The 26,488-nt window shown below is 39.9% G+C and overlaps 1 protein-coding gene across 3 annotated transcripts in view; it reads right to left on the reverse strand.

Annotated features, from left to right (window-relative positions):
- The window catches only part of TAF4B (TATA-box binding protein associated factor 4b), a 135,697-nt gene that overhangs the window by 62,952 nt on the left and 46,257 nt on the right, over positions 1-26,488 (reverse strand). For all 3 annotated transcript variants that reach the window (XM_002713611.6, XM_008261165.5, XM_089305225.1), the window contains 2 exons: positions 17,094-17,214; positions 15,983-16,088 (listed from right to left, as the gene is read on the reverse strand). In XM_002713611.6, coding sequence (XP_002713657.3) covers positions 15,983-16,088; positions 17,094-17,214 — 227 coding nt within the window. The remainder of the gene's footprint in view (positions 1-15,982; positions 16,089-17,093; positions 17,215-26,488) is intronic.

Below are 26,488 nucleotides of genomic sequence, written 5' to 3' on the forward strand. Positions count from 1 at the left end.
GTTGGGGCGCCGAATTCTGTCCCGGTTGCCCCTCTTCCAGGCCAGCTCTCTGCTGTGGCCAGGGAGTGCAGTGGAGGATGGCCCAAGTGCTTGGGCCCTGCACCCCATGGGAGACCAGGATAAGTACCTGGCTCCTGCCATCGGATCAGCGCGGTGCACTGGCCGCGGTGGCCATTGGAGGGTGAACCAACGGCAAAGGAAGACCTTTCTCTCTGTCTCTCTCTAACTGTCCACTGTGCCTGTCAAGAAAAAAAAAAAAAACTAGTTTTGTTTTTGTTTCAGACTTTTGGTATGTTCTACTGCTGGTCTAACTGAATTCATTAAAACCTCATTATCAAGAAACTGGCTCCAAAGAGCTCATATACTCATAGAAACAATAAAACTACACATATGCACACACATACATATACACATAAGACACATATAAAATGCAAAATGTTTGAGCTCCCTGTTTTGCACATCAAAATTAAACTTTTTTTTAAATAACAGAACTATTAAATGGCTATTATACAAGAGGGGTACATATGGTTAAGGGTAAAGACAGGGAGGAATGAAATAATAGAAGTCCCTCACAGTATCCTTACAAACTCATGTAATGACAAACACATTACTGGTGTTAACTCATATACCAACGCATAATATCAGAAAGATGCTGGTTTCTTTTTATGGCATGGGCCAAATGGTTTATCATGTGGTTTCATGGCAATAGATTTAAATTAACTTAATTGTAATACACTTGTGTACAGAAAAAGGAAATAAATTACAACTGTCAAACGCTCAAGAAATGAAGGCCTCTGATGTTCAACTTTAAAAAGCAGTAGAATAGGGGTGAGGAACGGAAAGAGCCCATACTCCAACATATAAGAGATACAAGCTAAATCAAAGATAAAATGCTAGACTTAATACATTTAAACATCCAATGTGTAAGAATGGTAGAAATCACACACTTAAGGATGACGATGACCAAAATGTGAGTTAAATAACTTGAAAAGTCTGAGTAAAAATCTCTCTAAAAGACCAAGTTTATTTCAGTGAAAAGTCAGTACACTATGGAACAGAACTCTAATCAGTTATTTAACATCTTGGGAACTCTGTATCCTCCTCTGAAAATTGAATGATCTGGATTACCTGCTTTCTAAGGTTCCTCTCTGACTCTTATTGAGGATGCTCTTTGGACGAATATGAAGGAGAGAGACTGCAATTTGAAGAGTTGTTTATGTGGACACAACAGGAGAGAACTATAAAAAGTTTGCGGGGGCGGTAAGTAGAGGTGGAGTGGGGGGAGGGGCGTTTGGTCGCTAAGGTTAAGTCTTTGCTAAGGACACCCATAGCCTATATCTGAGTGCCTGGTTCAAGTTGCAGGTACCCTGCCTCCCATCCACCTTCTTGCTAACGTGCACCCTTAGAGGTAGCAGATGATGGGTTCAAGAACCTGGATCCCTAAAACCCATGTGAGAGACCCAGATCCAATCAGGTCTCCTGGCTTCTGTCTGGCCCAGCCCTGACTGTTGTGGGCATTTGGGAGGTAAGCCAGTGAATGGGAGAGCACTGAGTGTCCGTGTCTTTGTCTCTTTCTCAGACTCCAAATAAAATAAAAATAACAAGTAAAATTTCATAAGTTCACAGAAAATGCATACTATAAAAACTATGTATGGATTTAAAGGTTTTTTAACCAGAGTGCATTTTTTAATACTTTATCTTAATTATTCGAGAGGCAAGAAAAACATGCAGAAAGACATAATGAGTTCCCAGCTGCTGACCCACTCCCCAAATGTCCACAACAGCCACAAGAGCTATAGCTGGGAGCTGGTGGATGGCAGGAACCCAACTACTTGACCCATCACTGCAGTCTCCAAAGATCCATATTAATAGGCCAGGAACTGAACCCAGACACTATTTGGGACCTGCGTTCCCAGCTGGCATCTTTATGGCTAGTATAAATACCTGCATCTAAACTTACCTTTTAATTCCATTTACCCACGAACTTTCTGAAAACGCCTCACATAACCCCATACTTAACTTAAAAATAAAATTGGAGTTGTTAAAGGTAACTTCACATGACAGTTACACATATTACTCATATATATACAACATCAAGTGCTTATAATCTCAGTTTGTGCCACTACATAGGCCTCTGGTAAACTGCATCTTGCTTCTCTATCAGGGTAGGGAACCTGTATGACATCTCAGTCACAGGCTGGAGAGACTAATACCTGGCCTGTGGACCACACCTGGAACAATATTGAACTATAAAAATTAAAAAGTACTGATTTTAGAGCTAAAGAGGATCAGTTTTCAGGCACTGTTCTGACAATTATTAGGATAACTGTGGACAAGTGTTTTCCATTTCTATTCATCAATCCCTTTATCTGTAAAGTAGAAGTGAAATTATAACTATCATGTAATTTTGAGCACAACCTATATTAGCAAATGAAAAAGAATGTTACAGATTCACTGAAAAATAACAAATCCATTACATGGTAACATAAATAATATGTTTATAAAAACAAAGAAAATAAAATTAAAAAATAATCCATAAGAAGAGTGGCTTTTGTCATCTATTTCTGCAAATCTCTTTAAAATCCATTGGTACTCTTAGACTTTGAATGAATCTTTTACCCATGCATGGTTTTGTGACATCGTGCCTTGGTATATGGAAAACTGTGTTACACAGTTCACTAAGTTATACAGATCTCCCAAATTCAGACTCATTATACAAAATCTAAAATTTACCTGTTAATATCTCTATCAGATCAGAAAATCTAAGTATTGGTAAGCAGTCAAACTCACTGTAGTGGATTTAAGTTCTTCAAATTTTTAATTTTTTCTGGAAAGCTCAATTATCATTAGCAAACAGTAGATTTTTCCAAGATGTTTGCAAAATTCTCAAGCTTAAATAATCATAGTGTGTCTTTCTTATGTTCTTTCAAGTCAAAAACAGTAGTCTATGAAAAAAGAGGTCAGCTCAGTTTATAAATCAAACGCAAGTGAAAAAACTTGTCTTGAGACAATCACTGTACTCTGGCACACTGAAGAGCTTTATATAAACTTTCCATTTTGTCACAGAGGCTATTTAAAAGGTGTGTCCTCAAGGGTCCAGAATTAAAACGACCTTTCTTTTTTTTTTTTTTTTTTTGAGCCATCGGTACAGAAAATAGTGAAAAAAAAGCAAGTAACATTATTATTATGAAAATTGTCTGAATCTTGAAAATCCTTGAATGAGCTATCAGTTTCAAAACTCTTTTCTGTGGACCACTTTTTGGGAGCTGCTGCAAAGTCCCTAAAGTGGTACTGAACATCATAAATATTATCAGGGTTTTTAAGAAACAAATTCTTGCCATATTCCAGTCTCCAAAGATTTCATTCTAGATCTTACCAGAATCCAAAATGTTAAAGTTTCCTGGCTAACTCTGAAACTGTTGACCTTTATTATACTAGAAAGTATTTACTTGTAAACCATTTCAAAAGTATCTACCAGCCCTTTCCTATATTTATAAATTTCCAATAGATGCCCTGTCTCCAGCCAACAGAACATCAACCTTCAATTTTCACCTCTAAAGTCTCTCAGTTTATTCTGTATAAAAGTACAAGGATGATTTTTCCTAAACATAATTTTTATAAGATTTATTTTATTTATTTATTTGAAAGAGTTACACAGAGAGAAAAGGAGAGGCAGAGAGAGAGAGAGAGAGAGACAGGGATAGAGAGAGAGAGAGTGAGAGGTTTTCCATTCACTGGTTCACTACCCAATTGGCTGCAACAGCCAGAGCTGTGCTGATCCTAAACCCAGGAGCTTCCTCCAGGTCTCCCACGTGGGTGCAGGGGCCCGAGGACTTATGCCATCTCCTACCACTTTCCCAGTCCATAGCAGAGAGCTGGACTGGAAGCGGAGCAGCCAGGAGTTGAACCAGTGCCCATATGGGATGCCTGCACTACAGGTGGCAGCTTCACCCACTATGCCACAGTACCAGCCCCTCTAAACATAATTTTAGTCTAACAAAATGTAACTGAAAACTTTGAGACTTCACAATCTCATCTGAGTCTTTACTCATGTAATCTCCTGTGTGGAATGTTCAAAAATCTAATTTCCATCAAGATTTAGCATGAGATCTTTTCATTGAATTGTAACCCTATGTTCGAATGCGGATGTTTCTATGTTTCCCTTATCTTCCCATGATGAGAGATTTGTCACCAGAGACTCTTTTCCCTCTCTTTTAAAAATTCTTGCACAGGAATGATTAATCACTATATCAAATATTATATAACCAGATATATAACTGATATATTTGTAACCCATAAAGACAAATAGGACTCATTACAGGAGACAATGAATTACATAAGATGACAACTAAACACACATATAATATACAATAGAGAACTAGATTCCTCCAATGTGGAAAAAATGAACATTAAAACTGATGGAAATAATATTATCTATGCAAACAGTATGTAACAACCTATATTATTTTCTAAAAGTGCCTTTTTTAAACAAATGCTGAAACATACTAAACTGTTAAAATACCTTCTCTACTAGAAATAATATATGTATCCAAGAATACATCAAAAAAGTTATTTTGAAAAATGTACATTATCATTTAATGAATATTTCTTTTAAAAATGTATTTATTTGGAGGCAGCGCTGTAGTATAGCCGGTAAAGCTGCCACCTGCAGTGCTGGCATCCCATATGGGCACCGGTTTGAGTTTCAGATGCTCCACTTCTGATCCAGCTCTCTGCTGTAACCTGGGAAAGCAGTAGAAGATGGCCCAAGTCCATGGGCCCCAGCACCTGCGTGGGAGACCCAGAAGAAGCTCCTGGCTCCTGGCTTCATATCCGCACAGCTCTGGCTGTTGCAGCCAATTTCTCTCTTTCTCCCCCTCTCTCTCTCTGCCCCCCACCCCGCCTCTCCTTCTCTCTCTGTGTAACTCTTTCAAATAAATAAATCTTTTTTAAAAAATGTACTTATTCTAAAGGCAGTGTTACAGGAAGAGGAAAGAAAGAAGAGAGGAGGGAGGAGAGGGATAAAGGGGGAAGCAGGGAGAAGGACAGAGATATCTTCCATCTGCTGTTTCATTTCCTAAACAGCCACAATAGCTGGGACTGGGCCAAGTGGAAGTGAGGAGCCTAGAACTCCATCCAGGTCTCCCATGTGGATGGCTGGGGCCCATCTTCCACTGCCTTCCTTGCTTTTTCAGCAGAGAGCTGGATCAGAAGTGGAGCAGCCAGGTCTAGAACTGGCCCATGAAAAACTTTGGAAATACCCTTGTATTATCCATCTACAAATATTATAGAACCCTAAAATATAAGGACTCTAATAAAAACATCTTAACCGTAGGAGTCCTTATCACCAAATTCCTAGTCAGTTTAAACAGGGCTAACTAAACAAACACAAATAAGTACTATAATACTTGTTACTTTTGGTCCCAAAATCTGATGGATAAAACATGAATATCTGGCACCCTCTTGTGTCTAACCATTGTACAGCTTCCAATACTCATTGAAGTTCCACTGACCAACAGAATAGAAAACAGGATTTTCCTAGTGAAAAAGAGTCACAAATGAACAATAACAAAAATTAAGTTAGCCAGGTAGTTTTTGAAAAAGAGGCAGATATCACTCCATATTATTAAACCTCATTTTGTTTAGTCAAGACAAGATTTAATGCCATACATATACTACTTCCTATTATTTAACAAAAGTCAGTGAGTCTATTTTAATTTTCATTTTAATAGTAACTAAAGTGCTCATAATATTAATTATCCAGGAAACAAAATTTAGGTTACAAAGACATCACTGACTGGCATTGTGGCATAGCAGGTAAAGCTGTCACCTTCTATCCCATATAGATACTGGTTTATGTCCCAGCTGCTCTATTTCTGATCCAGCTCCCTGCTAATGGCCTGGGAAAAGCAGCAGAAGATAGCCCAAGTACTTGGGCCCCTGTCATCCACATGGAAATTCCTGGCTTCAGCCGGGCCCAGCCCCAGCTGATACGGCCATCTAGGGTGTCAATCAACAGATGGAAGACCTCTCTGTCTCAAATATGTAAGGTTTTTTTTTTTGGACAGGCAGAGTTAGAGAGAGAGGTCTTCCTTTTGTTGGTTCACCCCCCAAATGGCTGCTATGGCCAGCGCAGCGCCGATCCAAAGCCAATCCGAAGCCAGCAGCTAGGTGCTTCCTCCTGGTCTCCCATGAGGGTACAAGGCCCAAGCACTTGGGCCATCCTCCACTGCCTTCCCAGGCCACAGCAGAGAGTTGGACTGGAAGAGCAGCAACCGGGACAGAACCAGTGCCCTAACCAGGAATAGAACCCGGAGTGCCGGTGCCGCAGGCAAAGGATTAGCCTAGTGAGCCACAGCGCCTGCCCAAAGTGCTTTTTTTTTTTTTTTAAAGCTATCACAGGGGCCAGTGCTGTGGGATAGTGGGTAAAGCTGCTGCCTGCAGTGCCAGCATACTTTATGGGTGCCGGTTCGAGTCCTGGCTCCTAACACCATAGATCATGACAGTTGGAGCTGTCAGAATACTTCCAGTTCTGAATAGGAGAAATAATTTTCTATCTTACTTACACAACTGTTTTTCAGCTTTTCTGTTCCCTACAACCTAACTGAATTCTATAACAAATACAGATAAGAATTTTCCATAATGTTAAAAAGTCAAATCTGGCCAGCAGCATGGCTCACTAGACTAATCCTCTGCCGCGGGGTCTAGTCCCAGTTGGGGTGCTGGATTCTGTCCCGGTTGCTCCTCTTTCAGTCCAGCTCTCTGCAGTGGCCTGGGAAGGCAGTGGAGGATGGCCCAAGTTCTTGGGCCCTGCACCCGCATGGGAGACCAGGAGAAGTACCTGGCTCCTGGCTTCAGATCGGCGCAGCGCGCCGGCCATGGTGGCCATTTGGGGGGTGAACCAGCAGGAAAAAAACTTTCTCTCTGTCTTTCTCTCTAACTCTGCCTGTCCCAAAAAAAAAAAAAAAAAAAAAAAAAGTGATTTCTTCCCATGAATTAACCTAGTCACATAATCTCAATACAGAACTTTCATGGAACTGCCATGCTTATTTTAAAATCCAAGTACAGTAATAACAATGAATGAAAGTAAAATCAGGATACTTTTGATTAAAGAAAATGGATTGATGCTATCAGATATGAAAAATAAAGGTGCAGATTTGCATCCCAGTTGTTCCACTTCTGATCCAGCTCTGTGCTAATGCACCTGGGAAAGAAGCAGATGGTCCAAGTGCTTGGGTCCCAGTCATCCATGTGGGAGATCCACATGAAGCTCCTGGCTTCAGCCTGGTCCAGCCCTGACCGTTACGGCCATTTGAAGAGTGAACCAGTGGATGGAAGCTCTCTCTGTCTCTCTGTTAACTCTGCCTTTCAATTAAATAATCAAATCTTAAAAAAAATTATTGAAGATGTAAATGTCTATGCGTATATGAGGTAAATCTGTATAGGTGTCTTGCAAGAAAGCAGAGAACATCATTACAAAGGAAGAATCTTCTAATTCAAAAGCCATAAAGGAGGCACATGTTTGACCTAGCACACAAGATGCCCATGTCATGCATCCCACATCAGATGCTTGGACTCAATTCCTGGCTCTGGCTCCTGACTCCAGCTTCCTGCCAATGCAAACCCAAGGAGGCAGCAGTGATGACTTAACTGACTGGTCCTGCAGCCTACACAAGAAACTTGCATAGTGTTCTCTGATACCTGTTGTGAGCATTTGGGGAGTGAACCAGTAGGAGCAGCTTTTTCCTTATCTGTCTCTCTCTGCTTCTGAAATTAAAAAATTTAATTTAAAAATGTCAAAAAGAGGTTGGTTAACCTGATAATGTGGTTTTAAATTTCAATATGCAAAAGACACTGAAAAAATTTATAAGTGAAACAAAAGATTGGGAAAAAAATAACTATGTATTTAGTATACATACCTAAGTTTAGAAAGCAATAAGCATTCAGATAAATTAACAAAAGTAATGTCAGAAATCCAAGAAAATACTAATGGTGACATTTTTGCTCGAGGCAGTAAATGGACTACATTTACTGAGAAGCCATTACATGGCATTATAACTAGAACAGCACAAGACATTTTCATTCCATTGTTGGGTTCACAGAATCTGTCCAAAAAAAGGTGTCAGGAAAAATAAGCAATGAGAACAACCTAAAGGAAGACCTGTGTCAGGGGCAAATGCCTGTGGCTTGTACTGGTTCTTGTGTCTCTGACACGGTGAGAGAACTGTGTCAGAGAGAAACTCCCAAGACAAGTTAGGCTCCCAAAAACAAGACTAAAGTGGTTTCAAGTAAAGAATCATCCCTGGTTCCTACTAACAACAGTCACAAATCCTCTCTAGAATAAAGGAAATTCAACTTAGGCCCTCAGGTATAATCTGACTTTCCCACAGAAAGAAGTTTTGAGTTAACTACATTTGTCACTTCTGAAGGTCCTTTTTGGTTCCTTTTCAAATATTTTAGGCATTTTTTAATAAATAGCTGTTGCTTTTTTAATTTTTTATTCCATATTTTATTTTTTAATATTTTTAATAGGTTTTTACCAATCAGTTTGATCATCCAATGTTTGAAGTCATTGTTGTTCCAAATGTGTTGCTATTTCCCTTGCAGTCTGATTCATGGTGACTTTTCCTTATGTTTATCTTTGAATGTGAACACATACATGAATACCAGAAAAACAATGTAATGACATTTTATAAATGCGCAAAGAAAAAAATTGCCAACTCACAATTTTTTTGAAGCAAATTTGAAAGGCAGAGTTAGAAAAAAAAGAGAGGGAGAGAATGGCAGAGAGAAGAGAGATCTTCTATCCACTGGCTCTCTCCCCAGATGGTCACAAAGGCAAGAGTTGGGCCAGGAAACAGCTAGGAGCCTGGAACTCATCCAGGCCTTCCACATGGGTAGCAGGGTCCAAGTACTTGGGCCATCTTCTGCTGCTTTCCCAGGAACATTAGCAGGGAGCTAGACTGTAAGCAGAGCAGCCTGAGACTCAAACCAGCAACCCAATATGGCATGCCAGCTTCACAAGCAGCAACTTAACCCACTGCACTCCAATGCTGGCCCCAACCTGTAATTCTAATTTCACCTGAACATCATTGTCTATATAAGTAACCTAAAACAATCTAAAATTATTAGAAATAATTAGGCCATTGGTATTTTTAAACAATACACCTCTTTTGATTTGTATTAACAACAAAAAAATGCCATTGTCAAAAATATTATTGGGGCCAGTGCTGTGGCACAGTAGGCTAATCCTCCACCTGCAGTGCCAGCATCCCATATGGGCACCAGTTCTAGTCCTGGATGCTCCTCTTCTGATCCAGCTCTCTGCTATGGCCTTGGAAAGCAGTAGAAGATGACCTAAGCACTTGGGCCCCCGCAGGAAGCCCCTGGCTCCAGGCTTTGGATCAGCCCAGCTCTGGCCTTTGCAGCTATTTGGGGAGTGAACCAGCAGATAGAAGACCTTTCTGTCTATCTCTCCCTCTCACTGTCTGTAACTCTACCTCTCAAATAAATAAATTCTCCTTAAAAATTTGCTCTCAAGGCTGGCGCTGTGGTGCAGCAGGTTAAAGCCCTGGCCTGAAGCGCTGGCATCCCATATGGGTGCTGGTTCTAGTCCTGGCTGCTCCACTTCCTATCCAGCTCCCTGCTATGGCCTGGGATAGCAGTAGAAGATGGCCCAAGTCCTTGAGCCCCTGCACCCATGTAGGAGACCGGGAAGAAGCTCCTGGCTTCAGATCAGTGCAGTTCCAGCCATTGTGGCTAACTGGGGAGTGAACCATCGGATGGAAGACCTCTCTCTCTCTTTGCCTCTCCTCTCTCTATGTAACTCTGACTCTCAAGTAAAAAATAAATAAATCCTTAAAAAAAATCTGCTCTCTGCTGTGGCCTGGGAAAGCAGTGGAAGATGGTCCAAATCCTTGGGCCCCTGTGCCCATGTGGGAGACTGGGAAGAAGCTCCTGGCTCCTGGCTTCTTGTGGCCAATTGAGGAGTGAACCAGTAGATGGGGACCTCTCTATCTCTATGCCTCTCCCTCTCTCTCTCTCTGTGTAACTCTTTCAAATAAATAAATAAATCTTTTTAGTTTACTATAACTTCAATACAGATTTTTTAAAGAGTATACTATAGAAATTCAAGATTAACTAACCAAAAGAGAGTAGGACAGGAAGGACCCATGCAGGTTTAACACAGGAGACATTACAGATCATTAAGGAAGCACAGACTCCTCAATAATGCTGTGGGAACACATGGTTATTCATATGGTGAAAAAATAAAGATGACCCCTACTATACACCACCAAAGGGGGGAAAAAAAAGGAAAGAAAACTAAGACCTCCCTCTCTGCCTCTCCTCTCTCTGTGTAACTCTTTCAAAAAATAAATAAATCTTTAAAAAATTTACATACAAAAAGCAAAACTTCAAAGTTTCTAGAAGACAATAAAGATTATCTTTATTATCTCCATAAATAAGACCTATATAACATCTAATCAGAAAAAATTGTCAGAGCCAACTTCTGCAAAATTAAGAACATCTGTTTACCAAAATATCATAACAAAAGTGAACTGCAAAACCCCTACTCCAACAGACATTTGTAATACACAAAAAGTATATTTAAAAAAAAAACTACAGAGGGATTTGTATTTCAATTCAAGACCATCACTCATAAGAATATTGTTTTGCACATTAAAAACAAATAAAGCCAGAACATTTATTTTTAAAAGGATGTTTTGAAAGCATCAGAGAACTGACAAGGGAGCTAGATCTTGATGGGGCCACAGCCCTAAGACAAGAGAACCTCACTGAAACTCCCCAGTTTTCTCCATGTTTCTCCCTCAGGCATGTGCTAATTCCTGAAGTGGAACAAGACACTTAAAAAGCCACAGAAATGGCAACTGCTAAAAGACAGAAAAGTCAACAGAGTATTGGGTAATCTCTTAATGATGGAGACAAAAAGTTGGAGTTCACAGCTTCAAGGCTGCTAGCACTTGAGGGATGGGCCATGATGCTATAAAGAAGAGAGGCATTTACCATTAAAGCACTACAAAAGAAAAATCAAAGGAGCCAAGCAAAAAGTCTATGAAAAGCATAGTGAGTTTTTGGTACTCTTAAAATACTGAAGAAATAAAAACTAGGGTTCATAATCAAAGTACCCTAAGTCTTAGCTGACCTCCTTGTGGTACTGTATCCTGAGACAGGGGAACCAAAATTACACAATCTTGGGAAGATTACAGTTAGCTTTCAACTAGCTCAGTCACTGACCACTGAGGTGGCTGTTCCTCTGCTGCCTGCTAAGACACTGGAGTTTTCTTTATGGAGGGAATTTATCCCAAACTCCATTTGGCCAGCATTGTGGCCCAGCAAGTTTAGCTGCTACTTGCAACACTGGCATCCCTTCAGGGAGTGCTGGTTTGGATTGCAGTTGTTCCTTCTGATCCAACTCCCCACTAACACACCTGCAAAGGCAGTGGAAGACAGCCCAAGTACTTGAGCCTATGCTACCCTCAGGGGAGACCAAGATGGAGTTCCTGGCTCTTGGCTTTGGTCTGGCCAGATCTGAATGTTGCAGCTACTTGGAGCTTGGAGAGTGAACCAGTAGATGGAAAATCTTTCCTTCTCTCTCACTCATTCCCTCTACCTTTTAAATAAATAAATAAATCTATCTTTAAGAAAAAAAAAAAAAACAAAACTGGCCGGCACCACAGCTCACCAGGCTAATCCTCCGCCTGCGGCGCCGCCACCCCGAGTCCTAGTCCCGGTTGGGGCACCGGATTCTGTCCCGGTTGCTCCTCTTCCAGTCCAGCTCTCTGCTGAGGCCTGGGAGGGCGGTGGAGGATAGCCCAAGTGCTTGGGCCCTGCACCCTCATGGGAGACCAGGAGGAAGCACCCGGATCCTGGCTTCGGATTGGTGCAGCATGCAGGCCGTAGTGGCCATTTGGGAAGGTGAACCAACAGAAAAAGGAAGACCTTTCTCTCTCTCTGTCTAACTGCCTGTCAAAATAAATAAATAAATAAATAAATAGGGTCCCTGCGAGAAGCTACAATTGAGCTCCTGGCTCAAGGTTTCAGCCTGGCCTAACTCTGGCCATGGCAGGCATTTGGGGGAGTGAACCAGCAAATGCGGGATCTCTCAATACCTTTCTCCTTGCCTTTCAAATAAATAATATTTTAAATTAAAACGTAAAATAAGATTTCAGGCTCTGCTGGTGGGAATGTAAAATGGTACAACCTCTTAGGGAAAAGCTATGTTCATACAGATTTAGACATAGGGTTCCTAGCAACTTTATTCATAACTGCCCAAAATAAAACTAAATGCCCCTCAACATGTGACAAGAGAAACAATCCAGTGCATACAATGGAATACTACACAGCACTAAAATAGTAATAATACATATATGTGGGGAGCAACCCGGGCTGGACTGAGTTACTGGAATTAAGACTTATTCTATGCATCTGCTCTCCCACAATATGGCGCTGGGAGAGGAGAAAACAGCTTCTACGCAGCTGCCTCTTGCCAACTTGAGTGATGACCTCCAGGAGCTGATCCTGCTCCTGATTGGAGGAGAGCAGCGTACTCGGCGTGTGGGCAGCCGAGTTGGGATTGGCGGAGGAGGACTATAAAGGAGGAGAGAGACAACAAGCACCAGGAACATCTATCTGGAGGAACACCTGTGCAGCCCCCGAGAGAGCCGGCCGGCAGTGTGCCGCTCCCCTGCGGAAGTGGGGAAAGTGGCCAGGGGGAACCGCCCTTCCACGGAGGTGGAAGGGACAGTAGCCAACCCGGGAAGAACCAGCAGCAAACCCGGGGAGGGCCGAGCAGACAAAAGAACAGCGCAGGGTCCTGTGTCGTTCCTCCACGAAGACGGGGAGTGACACATATATATGCACTAACATATTATGCTGAGGAAAAGAGGTCTAACAAATTGTATGATGTCATTTATGTAAAACCCTAGGAAAGACAAATCTAATCTATAAAGACAAGCAAACAGATGAATGGTTGTATAAGACTTGGGGTATAAAGTGGGGACTGGCTGAGGAGCTACATAAAGGAATCCTTTAGTATACTGAAAATATTCAATGTCTCTTGATTGTGGTACTTCATACATGGGTTTAACCTTTTACCAAAACTCACTTAACTGGAAGACAATGACTGTCTAGTAAATCATTGGCTTTCAATATTGCTGTGGGGAGCAGCCCGGACTAGACTGAGTTACTGGAATTAAGACTTATTCTATGCATCTGCTCTCCCACAATATGGGGCTGGGAGAGAAGTAAACAGCTTCCGCACAGCTGCCTCCAGTTCAACCAATAAACTGTAGGACTTGCTACTGATTGGAGGAGAGCAGCGTACTCGGCGTGTGGGCAGCCGAGTTGGGATTGGCGGAGGAGGACTATAAAGGAGGAGAGAGACGGCATGCACCAGGAACATCTAAGAGGAACATCTACCTGAAGGAACACCTGTGCAGCCCCCGAGAGAGCCGGCCGGCGGTGTGCCGCTCCCCTGCGGAAGTGGGGAATGTGGCAGGGGGAACCGCCCTTCCACGGAGGTGGAAGGGTCGGTAGCCAACCCGGGAAGAACCAGCAGCAAACCCGGGAAGGGCCGAGCAGACAAAAGAACAGCACAGGGTCCTGTGTCGTTCCTCCACGAAGAGGGGGAGCAACATATTGCCTCCAAAAATAATACAGAATAGTAGTCATTGCCTAAGCATACCATGAAGACCCAAACTTCAAACCATCTATAAATGAAAAACAACAAACCCTAAGTAGTACACATTCTCTCCATCCTGTGGGTTCCTATCTCTACCCCAAGCTCCACCCCAAGCCCTACCCCAGTTGCCTCAAGGCTTATAGTCACAAAAGCAGACTGGAGGTAGGGGTGGAGGACTACCAGAAATAGAGACCAGAGAGCAAGCAGCAGGTATAAGGATGAAGAATACTATGGGGAGGAAGACTAAGTCATTCCAAGTCAGAAAAAAAACTAAAAAGGCAGATCGAAGCATGAGCTACATGCAATTTAAATTAGCAGACCTTGAAATGTGTAGATTCTTGGGCGTAGGAGGGCAAAAAGGAGAGAGAGAGAGATGCACCTTTTGGAAGGGAAAAGATCAAAAAGGGGTGAATTTAGAGTACTTCAAGAGAAAAAGAATCAGCCACACTTCAACCTACCATGGATAGAAAATATTTGAGAAAAAAATTTGCATCTGTACTAAACATGCAGATTTTTCTGTTGGTAACAGACAATACAATATAACAACTACTTACATTGTACTAGGTATTGTAATTCAGAGATGGTTTAATGTATATGGAAGGATGTATACAGGAGGATTATAAGCAAATACTACATCATTTTATATAAGGGTCTTGAGTTCATTTGTGGATTCTGGTATCCATAGGTGCTCCTGGAAAAATCCCCTCCCCCAGATCCTATTTTTTCCCCCATACATACACACCTTTGATAAAATTTAACTTATAAGTTAGGAACTGTAAGAAATGAACAACTAGGAATAAAACAATTATAATGCACCGCAGTTAGAAAGTATGTGATAGGGACTGCACCATGGTGTAGCAGGTGACACCGGCATCCCATATGGGCACCAGTTGGTATCTGGCTGCTCCACTTTCAATCTAGCTCCCTGCTAATGGCCTGGGAAAAGCAGCAAAAGATGTTCCAAGTTTTTGGGCCTCTGCCATCCATGTGGGAGATCCAGAAGAGGCTCCTGGCTCCCAGCTTTGGCTTGGCCCAGTGCTGGCCATTGCCACCATCCAGGGAGTGCACCAGCAGATATCTCTCTGTCTCTTCTCTCTCTGTAACTTTGACTTTCAAAATAAAAAAAAATAAAAAAAAATTTTTTTTTAAATTATGTGGATGTGTTTTGTTACTCTTTCACAATATATTCTTATACTGCACTCATCATCTTTCTTAAGATAATATGAGATGACACAATGCCTACATGAAGAGATAAAGTGAAGCGAATGATGTGGGCATTGTGACATAGCATTAAGCAACTACATGCCACATGAATACAAGTACAGAAATACTGAGTTGATCTGATAATCAAGATAGCTACTAAGTAACTAACCAAGGGATACAATATACCTCATGGATACATTGAACAAAGGAATGATTCACACACTAGGCATGACGATCACATCACATTACTCGATCACATCACATTACTCGAACAACATACATTTTAAAAGTCATGAATTGTGGGACTGGTGCTGTGGTACACTGGGTTAAAGACCTGCAGCACCGGCGCCCCATATGGGCACCAGTTCAAGACCTGGCTGCTCCTCTTCTGATCCAGCTCCTTGCTAAAGTGCCTGGGAAAGCATCGGAGGATGACCCAAGTCCTTGGGCCCCTGCATGCATGTGGGAGACCCAGAAAAAGTTCCCAGCTCCTGGCTTTGGATGGGCTTAGCTCCAGCTGTTGTGGCTATTTGAGGAGTGAACCAGCAGATGGAAGACTTCCCTCTCTCTCTAACTCTTTAAATAAATACAATTCTTTAAAAAGTCATGAATTGTGTATTTCAAGAATTTTCTGCAAAATATTTTGTAACTACAGTTAAATGTGGGCAATTGAAACTGCAGAAAGCAAAGCTGAAGATCAAGAGAAACTACTGTAATAATGTAATTTTCCATTTTTTGTGAAGTTCCAGAATAGAAATCATCTACAAGGACAGACTTAAGAATAGGGATTGCCAGAGGCAGGGAATGGGGGTAATTGATTTGAAAGGTGCATAAAGGTGATGGATATGTTCAGTATCTTGATCTGGATTATGATCACAGAAGAATACATCAAAATTCATTTAATAAAAAAACTTGAAAATCTGTGTACTTCCCTGTTTATAAATTATACTCTATAAATTAATGCTAGATTTTTTAATGTGTCAATTTATTTTATTCAAGCATTATTCTGTTATCATTTTATTTCTTAAAAATTACTTCCTTAAACCAGACCAGGCCTCAACTATTTATTTTCTTTACCTGAAGCATGTTGTTCCATTCTCTTTTATTTTATGTTTCTGAATAGGAGATGCCTGAAGCGACAGAATTTTATTTCCAGGCAGAGTAATTTGCTTTAGAATGGAAGCTATAAAAACAAAAAAAGAAAAAAAATACAAAAAAAAATTATGCTACATTAGGAAAAATTTAGGACAATGGCTTTTAATACATATAGGATAATCAAAGAAAATTTCAAGCTATCCTAGAACTATGCTTAAATTCAAACATGACAACTCATTTATTCCCTGCATGAGATCACCATATAAAATAAAGATCCCTCCATTTTCTTAACATGGCCCCAAATTACCTATAGCATCACTATAAAAAATCATATACAAAAGTAGCCAAAACATATCAATAAAATATGATTTATACTGGTAATATTTTAAAAACACATAAAAGCTCTACCTTGTATTTTTAACATTGATTTCCAAACTTAGGGGGAAAGCTGTCTTTTAGAAAGAAATAAGCTATAGCAAACTTTATAAGTTAAAACAATATTTATTAGCCAGTAGCCATTATTTTATCTAATTACAGAAAATACCATGAGTGGTTGCTTCTTTTATTCTAAAACAATGTATAACCATAAAAATTGTCTACGTATGTATAAAGAATGTAATAGTTATATTTTTCTCATATATATAATAACGTAACAACTTTAAGGAGCAAATCTCCCCTCTTTATATAACAGTAAAAAGATGCTTGCCCCTCACAGAGGCAAGCAGATGGGCTAGTAGTTAAGATTCCAGTTGAGAGGCCTGCATCGCGTATCAGAGTGCCTGAGTTCAACTGCTGGCTTTGGCTCCTGTTTCCAATTTCCTGCTAATGTGAACCCTCATAGGAAGCAGGTAATGCCTCAAATAGTTGGCTCCTTATTACTGGTGTTGGAAAACCAGATTGAGTTCCTAGCTCCTGTATTTGATCCCTGCCCAGCTATGTCCTTGTTGGCATTTGGGAAAGTGCCCAACAGATAGGTGATTCATTCTCTTTATCTCTCTCTCTCTCTCTCTCTTTCTCAAGTTACTTAAATAAAACCCAACAAAACCAACCACGTTCTAAACTTAATGTGATGGAGCTGGGATCAGTCACTTACTGGTAGGTATTACAGTGTTCACTGGCATCTTCTTCTGTCCAGATTTCTGAATAGACAATGTTGAGGAATGGGAAAGTGTGGTCACTTGTTTTCCAACGCCTCCTGAAGGCTGCTGGACTACCTGAAACAATGAAAACTATCAGTACAGTCATTCAACTAAACCTTTGTTTTGTGAAAAGACTAGCATTGACTTTTGTGCTTATTCCTCCATAAATATAACTTTATAATAAGAAAGCCTACTTAAAATGTAAATTTGTATGTAGCAAAATTATCTTGCTTAAAAATGAAGAAGTTGATGACTTCAAATGTATTATTTTATAGAATATAATTCGAATTTATATTTCACACTATCCAATTTAAATAGCTATAATGATTCTATTTTCATTTTTAACTTATCTTGAAAAATTTCAAACATACAAAAATACAAGAATAAAAATCATCCATATACCATTACCCAGATTCAGTAATGATTAATTCTTGACCACCTTGTTTCCTCTATACCCCATCAAGTTCCTTGTCACCTTCAATTATTTTAAAGCAAATCTCAGATACATATTTTTATCCATAAATATTTTAAAATATATGTAAAAGATAAGAAATTTTTATATATTGTTTTTCAAAAGTATTTGCTTAAACTATCTAGAAAAGTGACCATGCTAAAGACATTCAGCAAGGTAACAGTTCAAGAAATCCAGAGAAAGAAGGTCAGGGATAAAAAACAAAAATTAAAATAACAGCAGACCTATTACTTTTAATTTCAAGAAAAAGAAAAATATAATAACAGGTGTCATCTTTTCACTTCAAAGGAGAAAAAGAATCATCATGAATTTGAATCAGCAACTGACAGTGAACTATTGAGAAGTATGTATATTCATACGACTAATATAAACAAGTCATAGTCTTGCCAGGAGACAGACTTCTGAATAATTTGGGGAGCACAATTTACACAAATTTTTCATTTTTTTTGTAAATAAGTTTTAGAACTCAAGTTGTATTACTTGATACACAAATTATATGGGTATGTAATCACATGGGAACTAATACTCCTAGAGAAGAAGAAACACACTCATGAGTTGAATAATTCAATTGCCATCATTCTTTGAGAAAAAAAAATCTGAAAAAACAATTCAATGAAACTGAGAGTATACTTATACACTGTAAAATTCTAGAGATCAAGTATAAATTAAAAAATGTAATACACATTTAGATTCCAATTTAAGCCTTCCTGGCTAAAACTCAAGAGCTCATTCACTACAATTCTGAATTATTTCCCCATTATTTGAATTTTCCTTCTTGACACTATAAGATATTCTTTTTAGTATTTTAATTAAGAAAGATAATAATAAAATATTATAGAAGTTTTTTTTTAAACTGATTAGTCTTCATACCATTTCTAAGGGGTACACAAACTATCACATAAAATTTTGGGCCTTAACAATCATAGATTCCCATCATTCCTTATCTTAATGACTATAATACATGGATTAACTAATTTAAAAAAAGAGACAGCTTACTCTTGCACACCTGCTTAACAAAATAAAATATATTGAGTGGTAACATAAGAGAATTCATTAGTCTTCATTCAAAGAAAGTACCATAAAAAAACACAATATTAGGTATCTTATGGAGACTTAAATTATTTTAGCATGATGGAAATTGGCCCACAGAAGAGATCTACTCCTGGTTATCAAGGAAAATAAACAGCTATTACATGTGTTCTTTAAAAATTCAATCCTTTATTTACTTTTTCTCTGGCTGCTTCACTTCCTATCTACCTCCTTGCTAATGTACCTAGAAAAGAAAAGAGGATGACCTGAGTGCTTGGGTCCCTAACATCCATGTGGGAGACCCAGATAAAGCTCCTGGCCTAGCACTGGTCATTGTGAGCCAGTGGACAGAACTCTCCCTCTCTGTTCTCTGCCTCACAAATAAATTAATTAAATAAAAAACTGGCCAGTGCCGTGGCTCACTTGGCTAATCCTCCGCCTGCGGCGCCGCCACCCCGGGTTCTAGTCCCAGTTGGGGTGCCAGATTCTGTCCCAGTTGCTACTCTTCCAGTCCAGCTCTCTGCTGTGGCCCGAGAGTGCAGTGGAGGATGGCCCAAGTGCTTGGGCCCTGCACCCCATGGGAGACCAGGAGGAAGCACCTGTCTCCTGGCTTCAGATCGATGCAGCACACCAGCCGTAGGGTCATTTGGGGAGTGAACCAATGGAAGGAAGACCTTTCTCTCTGTCTCTCTCCTCTCACTGTCTAACTCTGCCTGTCAAAATAAATAAATAAATAAATAACTTATTTAATGATACACTTAAAATCTGTGCTTACAAAGTTTACCTAAAAAGAAAAAAAGGCAAGCAAGTATTGAATTGTAGTTAGTGATATACATTGTTTAATTCCTTAGAAGAAATCTCTGAAGTACAATAAAATTATATGGACTGGTTGTTAACAATAATATAAATCAAGTGTGGTCCGTGTAAATAGGAGAGTCTAGATGGTTGGTATATGAGTGTTCATTATAAACTTTGTGGGGAGCAACTCGGACTAGACTAAGTTACTGGAATTAAGACTTATTCTATGCATCTGCTCTCCCACAATATGGCGCTGAGAAGGGAAACAGCTTCTACACAGCTGCCTCCAGTTCAACCAATAAACTGTAGGACCTACTCCTGATTGGAGGAGAGCAGCGTACTCGGCGTGTGGGTAGCAGAGTTGGGATTGGCAGAAGAGGACTATAAAGGAGGAGAGAGACAACATGCACTGGGGAACATCTGAAGGAACACCTGTGCAGCCCCCGAGAGAGCCGGCCGGCGGTGTGCCGCTCCCCTGTGGGAAGGTGGCAGGGGGCCCGCCCCTCCACGGAGGTGGAGGGACGGTAGCCAACCCGGGAAGAACCAGCAGCAAACCCGGGGAGGGCCGAGCAGACAAAAGAACAGCGCAGGGTCCTGTGTCGTTCCTCCACGAAGAGGGGGAGCGACAAACTTCAATTTTGCTACAACTGAAATTTTTCATATTGTAAAAAGAACATGTACACTATAAATATTATCTCTATAGTTTTATTTTCCTTAAATTTTAATGTATCCTTACAAAACTTAAAAACCTCAAGTAAATCTAAATAAACAATAACCAATCCATATATTAAGACTATTATACACAATTCTGATTAAATTATAGCTTGTAGAGAATTTTCTATGTAACTCCTAATTATACATGGTAAATAAAGGGTAGGCCTTACTTGAAATTCATCTTCTTTCTTCACCAAACCTTTCATTAGTCCTATTTAATTGAGATTAAAATCAACAACCAAATTCTACCTTTTCTCTCACTCTTAAACAGAAGGCAAGAAAGGAAGACAAAAAAACAAACTGCATACAGAATTGAGGGTCAACTACTTGAGTCTGGAATACAATTAATGATTCTTGTTGTTTTTCCTAATTGATTTTTATGTCCTCTTCTCTGAGAAAAAAGTCATTAGCCAGCTAAGAAACTAAAATTCATACCTTGAAAATATTTTCCCTATGCTGTGAGAATTGTGAAATCAGCAGCAACTGGCAAACCCAAAGTATCACTGATTATTTCATATAAAATGTGTTGTTGAAAATTTTTTAAAATCTCTCCTACTTCAAAACAATTAGGTACAAGAAAAAAATACAATGTAACAATGACGATTTTTTTAATATTCTGGGTTAATTTATTTTAGGGGTTTTTACTTTAATAGAATGAAATTGAAATTTGCCACATTAATGAAACACTAATAAGTATTTTCTTTCTCTTTTTAAAAAATTCATGTATTTATTTGAGAAGTAGAGTTGCAGAGAGAGGGAGAGACAGAGAGAGAGAGAGAGGTCTTCCATCCACTGGTTCACTCCCCAAAATGGCTGCAACTGCCGAAGCTGAGCTCATCCAAAGGCAGGAGCCAGGAGCTTCCTCAAGGTCTCCCAGGCAGGTGCAGGGACCCAAGCACTTAGGCCATCTTCCACTGCTTTCCCAGATTACCAGAAGAGGGAAGAATCACAAGAGGAGTAGCTGGGACCAGAACCAGCGCCCATATGTGATGCCTTGATGCAGGTGGAGGTTTAGCCCACTATACCACAATGCTGGCCTCAGTAATTTTCTCTTATACCCACAAAACAGTAATATTTGCAAAGTGATGGTTGAATATACTTGTACACTTATCAATATCTAAAATTCTGTAACAGAAGAAATGTAAGTAATAGAGTCAGTTGGGAAATAAATATTTAAAATAAGAAAATATCTTCAATAATACTAAAACTTCCTGCCTTGTCTCCAAATATGTTATTATTAAAGAATCCAAATGATAAATAATGCAAAATTGTTTAAGAGTAATAATATTCAGTTTAGTCTCCAAGATTATCAGCCTTTTTTTTTTTTTGCCAAAAATAGAAACTAATATTTTAACTTTTCATTCATGAGTTTCATTTCCATATACTATGGAAATAAATCAAATCAAAATTTTCAAAGAAATGGATTAAGTTAAAGAAAGCTGAATCAAATAAAATGTTGCAGGGAAATAATAAAGGCCTTAAAAATTTTTTTAAAGATTTTTTTATTTGAAAGAGTTACAGAGAGAAAGGGAGAGACAGAGGTCTTCCACCACTGGTTCACTCCCCAATGGCTGCAACAGCCAGGGCTACACCAGACCAAAGCCAGGAGCCAAGTGCTTCTTCTTCTGGGTCTCCCATGATGGCCCAAGCACTTGGGACATCCTTTGCTGCCTTCCCAGGCATATTAGCAGGGAGTTGGATTGAAAGTGGAAAAGCTCTGACTCTAACTGGCGCCCATTTGAGATGCCACCATCGTTGCAGGTGGTGGCTTTATTTTACTATGCCACAACGCTGGACCCTAAAAATTTTTTTAAAGATTCATCTGTCTGCTTAGTAGAGTGACAGAAAGAGGGACGAGGGAGAGGAAGAGGATTAATCCTCCATCTGTTGGTTGACTTCCTAAAAGGCTGCAACAGCCAGGGCTGGGCCAGGCAGGAGTCAAGACCCAAGAACGCTATGCAGATCTCCCACATGGGTGGCAGAGACTGAAGTACTTGAGCCACCATCTGCTGTCTCCCAGGCTGAACAGCTGGGAGCTATATAGGAAGCAGAGTAGCTGATACTAGAACCAGAAAACTAATACAGGATGCAGGTGTTGCAAAAAGTTTCACCCACTGTACCACAATGACCCCCACCCCACACCAAAAAATTTTATATGGTAAAATTAGTTATAACAACTTACCAAAATTTAAACATTAAATTAACTTAATAATTAAAAGTAATCAGATTTAGCTTTTGGTCAAATATGAATAAAAGTTTTTTCACAAATATCCAAAGGAAGACATTCAAGTACCAAGTCTCCTGAAGGCTTCTACTTTTATTTATCCATCAACAGTAACCCATAATCTAATTCATCTAATCTGTTTGTCAATTTTTAAATGAACTTAAAGGTAGATGCTGAGTTCAAGTTTATTAACATCTTTTTATGTTTACTTATTCATTTTTATTTATTTAAAAGGAAGAGAGGGAGAGAGAGGGAGATCTTCCATCCTCTGGTTCATTCCTCAAATGTCCATAATAGCCAGGGCTGGGCCAGGCTGAAGCCAGGAACCAAGAAGTCCCTCCAGATCTCCCATTGGGTGGCAGGGATCCAAGCACTTAAGGCATAATCTACTGTTTTCCAGGCACATTAGCAAGAAGCTGTATCAGAAAGCAGAGACAAGACTAGATACCAGGCATTCTGATACAGAAAGCAGGCATCTCACATGGCAGGTTAATCTACTGTACCACAATGCTTGCATCTATCAACATCTAGCAACAATTATTACAGCATAAGGCCAGCACTGTGGCATAGTAATCTAAGCCTCCATCTGCCATGTTGGCATCCCATATGGGCACCGGTTCATGTCCAGGATGCTCATTTTCCAATCCAGCTTTCTGCTTATGGCCTGGGAAAGCAATGGAAGATGGCCCAAATGCTTGGGCCCCTGCACCCACGCAGGAGACCTAGAAGAATCTCCTGGCTTTGGATCAGCTCAGCTCTAGTTGTTGAGGCCTTTTGGGGAGTGAACCAGTGGATGGAAGACCTTTCTCTCTGTCTCTACCTCTCTCTCTCTCAAATAAATAAAATCTTTAAAAAAATTATTTCAGCTTAACTGATAGCAAATAAAATTCATCATTTATAAGAACTGGATTCTTGTGTGACAAGATCCATAACTACTGATTAGGCCCATATTTCAACATTTCAAGCATTTGAAGACCAAAATACATAAATATCAAAATATAAAATACAAAAGCATTACACTATTGGTACAAATTTTAAAACTTACATCTCAAAGAAACTGTGAACAATTCTAGTTGATTTACTTGAAAGCGTTTGCAAAATCCCAGAAGACATGAAAGAGATATAAAAAGAGTATATAGTGATAAAACTAAACATTTTTAAGAAGTTGATGGTGAGGGATAAAAATGGGTCACTTCTTTTTTAAAAATTATTAATTTATTTGAAAGGCAGAGTGACACAGAGATAGCAAGAGAAAGAGAGAGAGAGAGACAAATCTTCCATCCACTGGTTCACTCCAACAGCCATGCCAAAGCCAGGAACAGGAACTTCATTCAGACCCCCCAGGTGGGTACAAGGGCCCAAGTACTTGGGTTATCTTTCACTGCCTCCCCAGGCATGCTAGTAGGGAGCTGGATCAGAAGCAAAGCAGCAGGGTCTTAAATTAGTGCTCTGATATGGAAAGCTGGTGTTGTAAGTGGCAAATTAACTCATTGCCCCACAACTCTGATGCCAGAGTCTTAAAATAATATTAATAACAATACAAAATCTAAGCCACGCAATGGTAGCTTGGGAGGATTCCTCTTGTAACTTCGAAGTGTAATATTTAAACATTTCATCTAAGAGACAAGAAACTTAGACGATTTTCCAAGAAGAATTAGTACAATTTGGAAATATATATTCAAAAGAATTTAAAATCCATAATTAATTAATACTATAGACACTTTCTTTTTAAAAAAATATTTATTTATTTGAAAGGCAGAGGTACAGAGAGGCAAAGGCAGAGAAAGATAAAGTCTTCCATCTGCTGGTTCACTCCCCAAATGTCCATAATAGTGGAGCTGTGCCAATCTAAAGTCAGGAGCTTCTTCTGGGTCTCCCACACGAGTGCAGGGGCCCAAGGACTTGGGTCATCTTCTACTGCCTTCTCAGGCCATAGCAGAGCGGCCGGGACTTGAACTGGTGCCCATATGGGATGCCAGTACTATAGGCTGCAGCTTTACCCATTACGCCACCATGCTGGTCCCCATTACAAACATTTTCAGCCTACCAATAAACGAGTTAACCATTTTTGTATTCTTCAAAGTACACAGAGTTACACAGACCACAGATTTGATCAGGGTGGCAATTTCTGTATTTGTCATATTTCTTATTTTCTTTTTTTTTTTTTAAAGATTATTTATGTATCTATTTATTTGAGAGATAGAGTTACAAACAGAGGGAAAGACAGAGAGAAAGGTCTTCCATCTGCTGGATCAATCCCCAGATGGCTGCAATGGCTGGAGCTGAGCCAATCTGAAGCCAGGAGCCAGGAGCTTCTTCTGAGTCTCCCACATGGGTCCCAGGGCCCAAGCACTTTAGACATTTTCTGCTGCTTTCCCAGGCTGTAGAAAAGAGCTGGATTTGAAAAGCAGCTGGGACACGAACCAATGCCGCAGGAGAAGGCTTAGCCTACTACACCACAGCACCAGCCCTTCCTCTCTTATTTTCTAGCACCCTTTTTTCCACTCCAACTTGAATCTGAATTAACTATAGTTTGCAATGGGCTTACTAAGGCTATTGATTATTTACAAGCTTGAGAAATACTAATTTTCTAAATTTATTTAAAAGAATACTCTAGTTCAATCTTCACTATGACATTACCATACAGAATGGTTTGTTGTTTTGTTCCAGTAAATTTGTTTCAAAATAAGAATACTTCCTCTCTGGCTAGCTACTCCGGCTTTTACCATTTTTAAGTGCACAGGTATAAAGACTAACATCAAGTTTGTTTTTAAACTTTAAACAAAGAGCAAATTCACAAGGAAAAAAATCCCACATTCTTTTAAGAATGAAGTAGGGGCCGGCGCTGTGGCTCAATAGGCTAATCCTCCACCTGAGGTGCTGGCACCCAGGGTTCTAGTACTGGTTGGGGCACCAGATTCTGTCCCGGTTGCTCCTCTTCCAGTCCAGCTCTCTGCTGTGGCCTGGGAAGGCAGTGGAGGATGGCCCAAGTGCTTGGGCCCTGCACCCACGTGGGAGACCAGGATAAGCACCTGGCTCCTGGCTTCGGATCAGCACGGTGTGCCGGCTGCAGCACACCAGCCGCAGTGGCCATTGGGGTGAACCAACAGGAAAGGAAGACCTTTCTCTCTGTCTCTCTGTCCACTCTGTCAAAAAACAAAAAAAAAAAAAAAGAATGAAGTAGGAAATAAAAGACCTCTAAAATTTGTCAGATTTTCTGTTAAATGTTTTCTTTATTGAAATGTCTAATACATAAAAAGTCAAACCACCTGTAAACGCTGTCAAGATATTATTGTTAAACTATTTCCTGCTTCAGGACATTCCAGAAAGCTAGGTAGTTTTGCCAGGTGCACCATAATCTAATGAAAAAGTCACTAGGATCTAGTCTGATTCATTACTGTTGACTGCCATTGAAAAGGTCATTCTGAATTTCCAGATTGTTAGTTTTTTGAATAAAAAAATCCATAGTACATAAATGACACACTTTTAAAACTCATGTAACTACAAAGTATTTTTTTACCTTAGGGACCTATATACTCTAGGTGTACGTAAAGATTAGCATTGTTTGAAGAATCAGCTATGACCCATTAAGAGAATTTCAATTCTAGTTAGTTCTATCAAAAGGGGCCTTTCCTTGGGGGTAACTCTTCTGTTCTCCTGTTTGGCTGCCCAAAACAATGATTAAGAATTACTACTTATAAAAATTCTGTTTTTATCTCAGAGATTAAATTCAGGCACCCACAGAAATCCTTCAAGGCAAGAAGCCCACATTTTTCCATTTGAAAATCACAGCCAGAATACGAAGAGATAGAAAAGATTAGTGCCTGGGAAGTGACTACTATTTCCTATCTGCCCAACAGTTTGACTCTCCAATTCTGTCCACCTGATTTTCCCCTTTCTATGTCCAAAGCTGCCCTTCTGCTTCACGAGATAATCATCCAGGGGGTAGGCATTCGACACAGCAGGTTAAGTCCCTGACGTGGAACTCCTCATCCCATGTCAGACTGCCTGGTCTGAGTCCTGTCTATTCCACTTCGAATTCAGCTTCCATCAGTTGATGGCTCAAGTGTTTGGGTTTCTGCCATCCACATAGGAGATCTGGATTGAGTTCC

The sequence above is a fragment of the Oryctolagus cuniculus genome, chromosome 10 (genome assembly GCF_051225735.1).
Source record: "Oryctolagus cuniculus isolate XC-2025 breed Fujian yellow rabbit chromosome 10, ASM5122573v1, whole genome shotgun sequence".
In the NCBI taxonomy this organism is placed as follows: Eukaryota; Metazoa; Chordata; class Mammalia; order Lagomorpha; family Leporidae; genus Oryctolagus; species Oryctolagus cuniculus.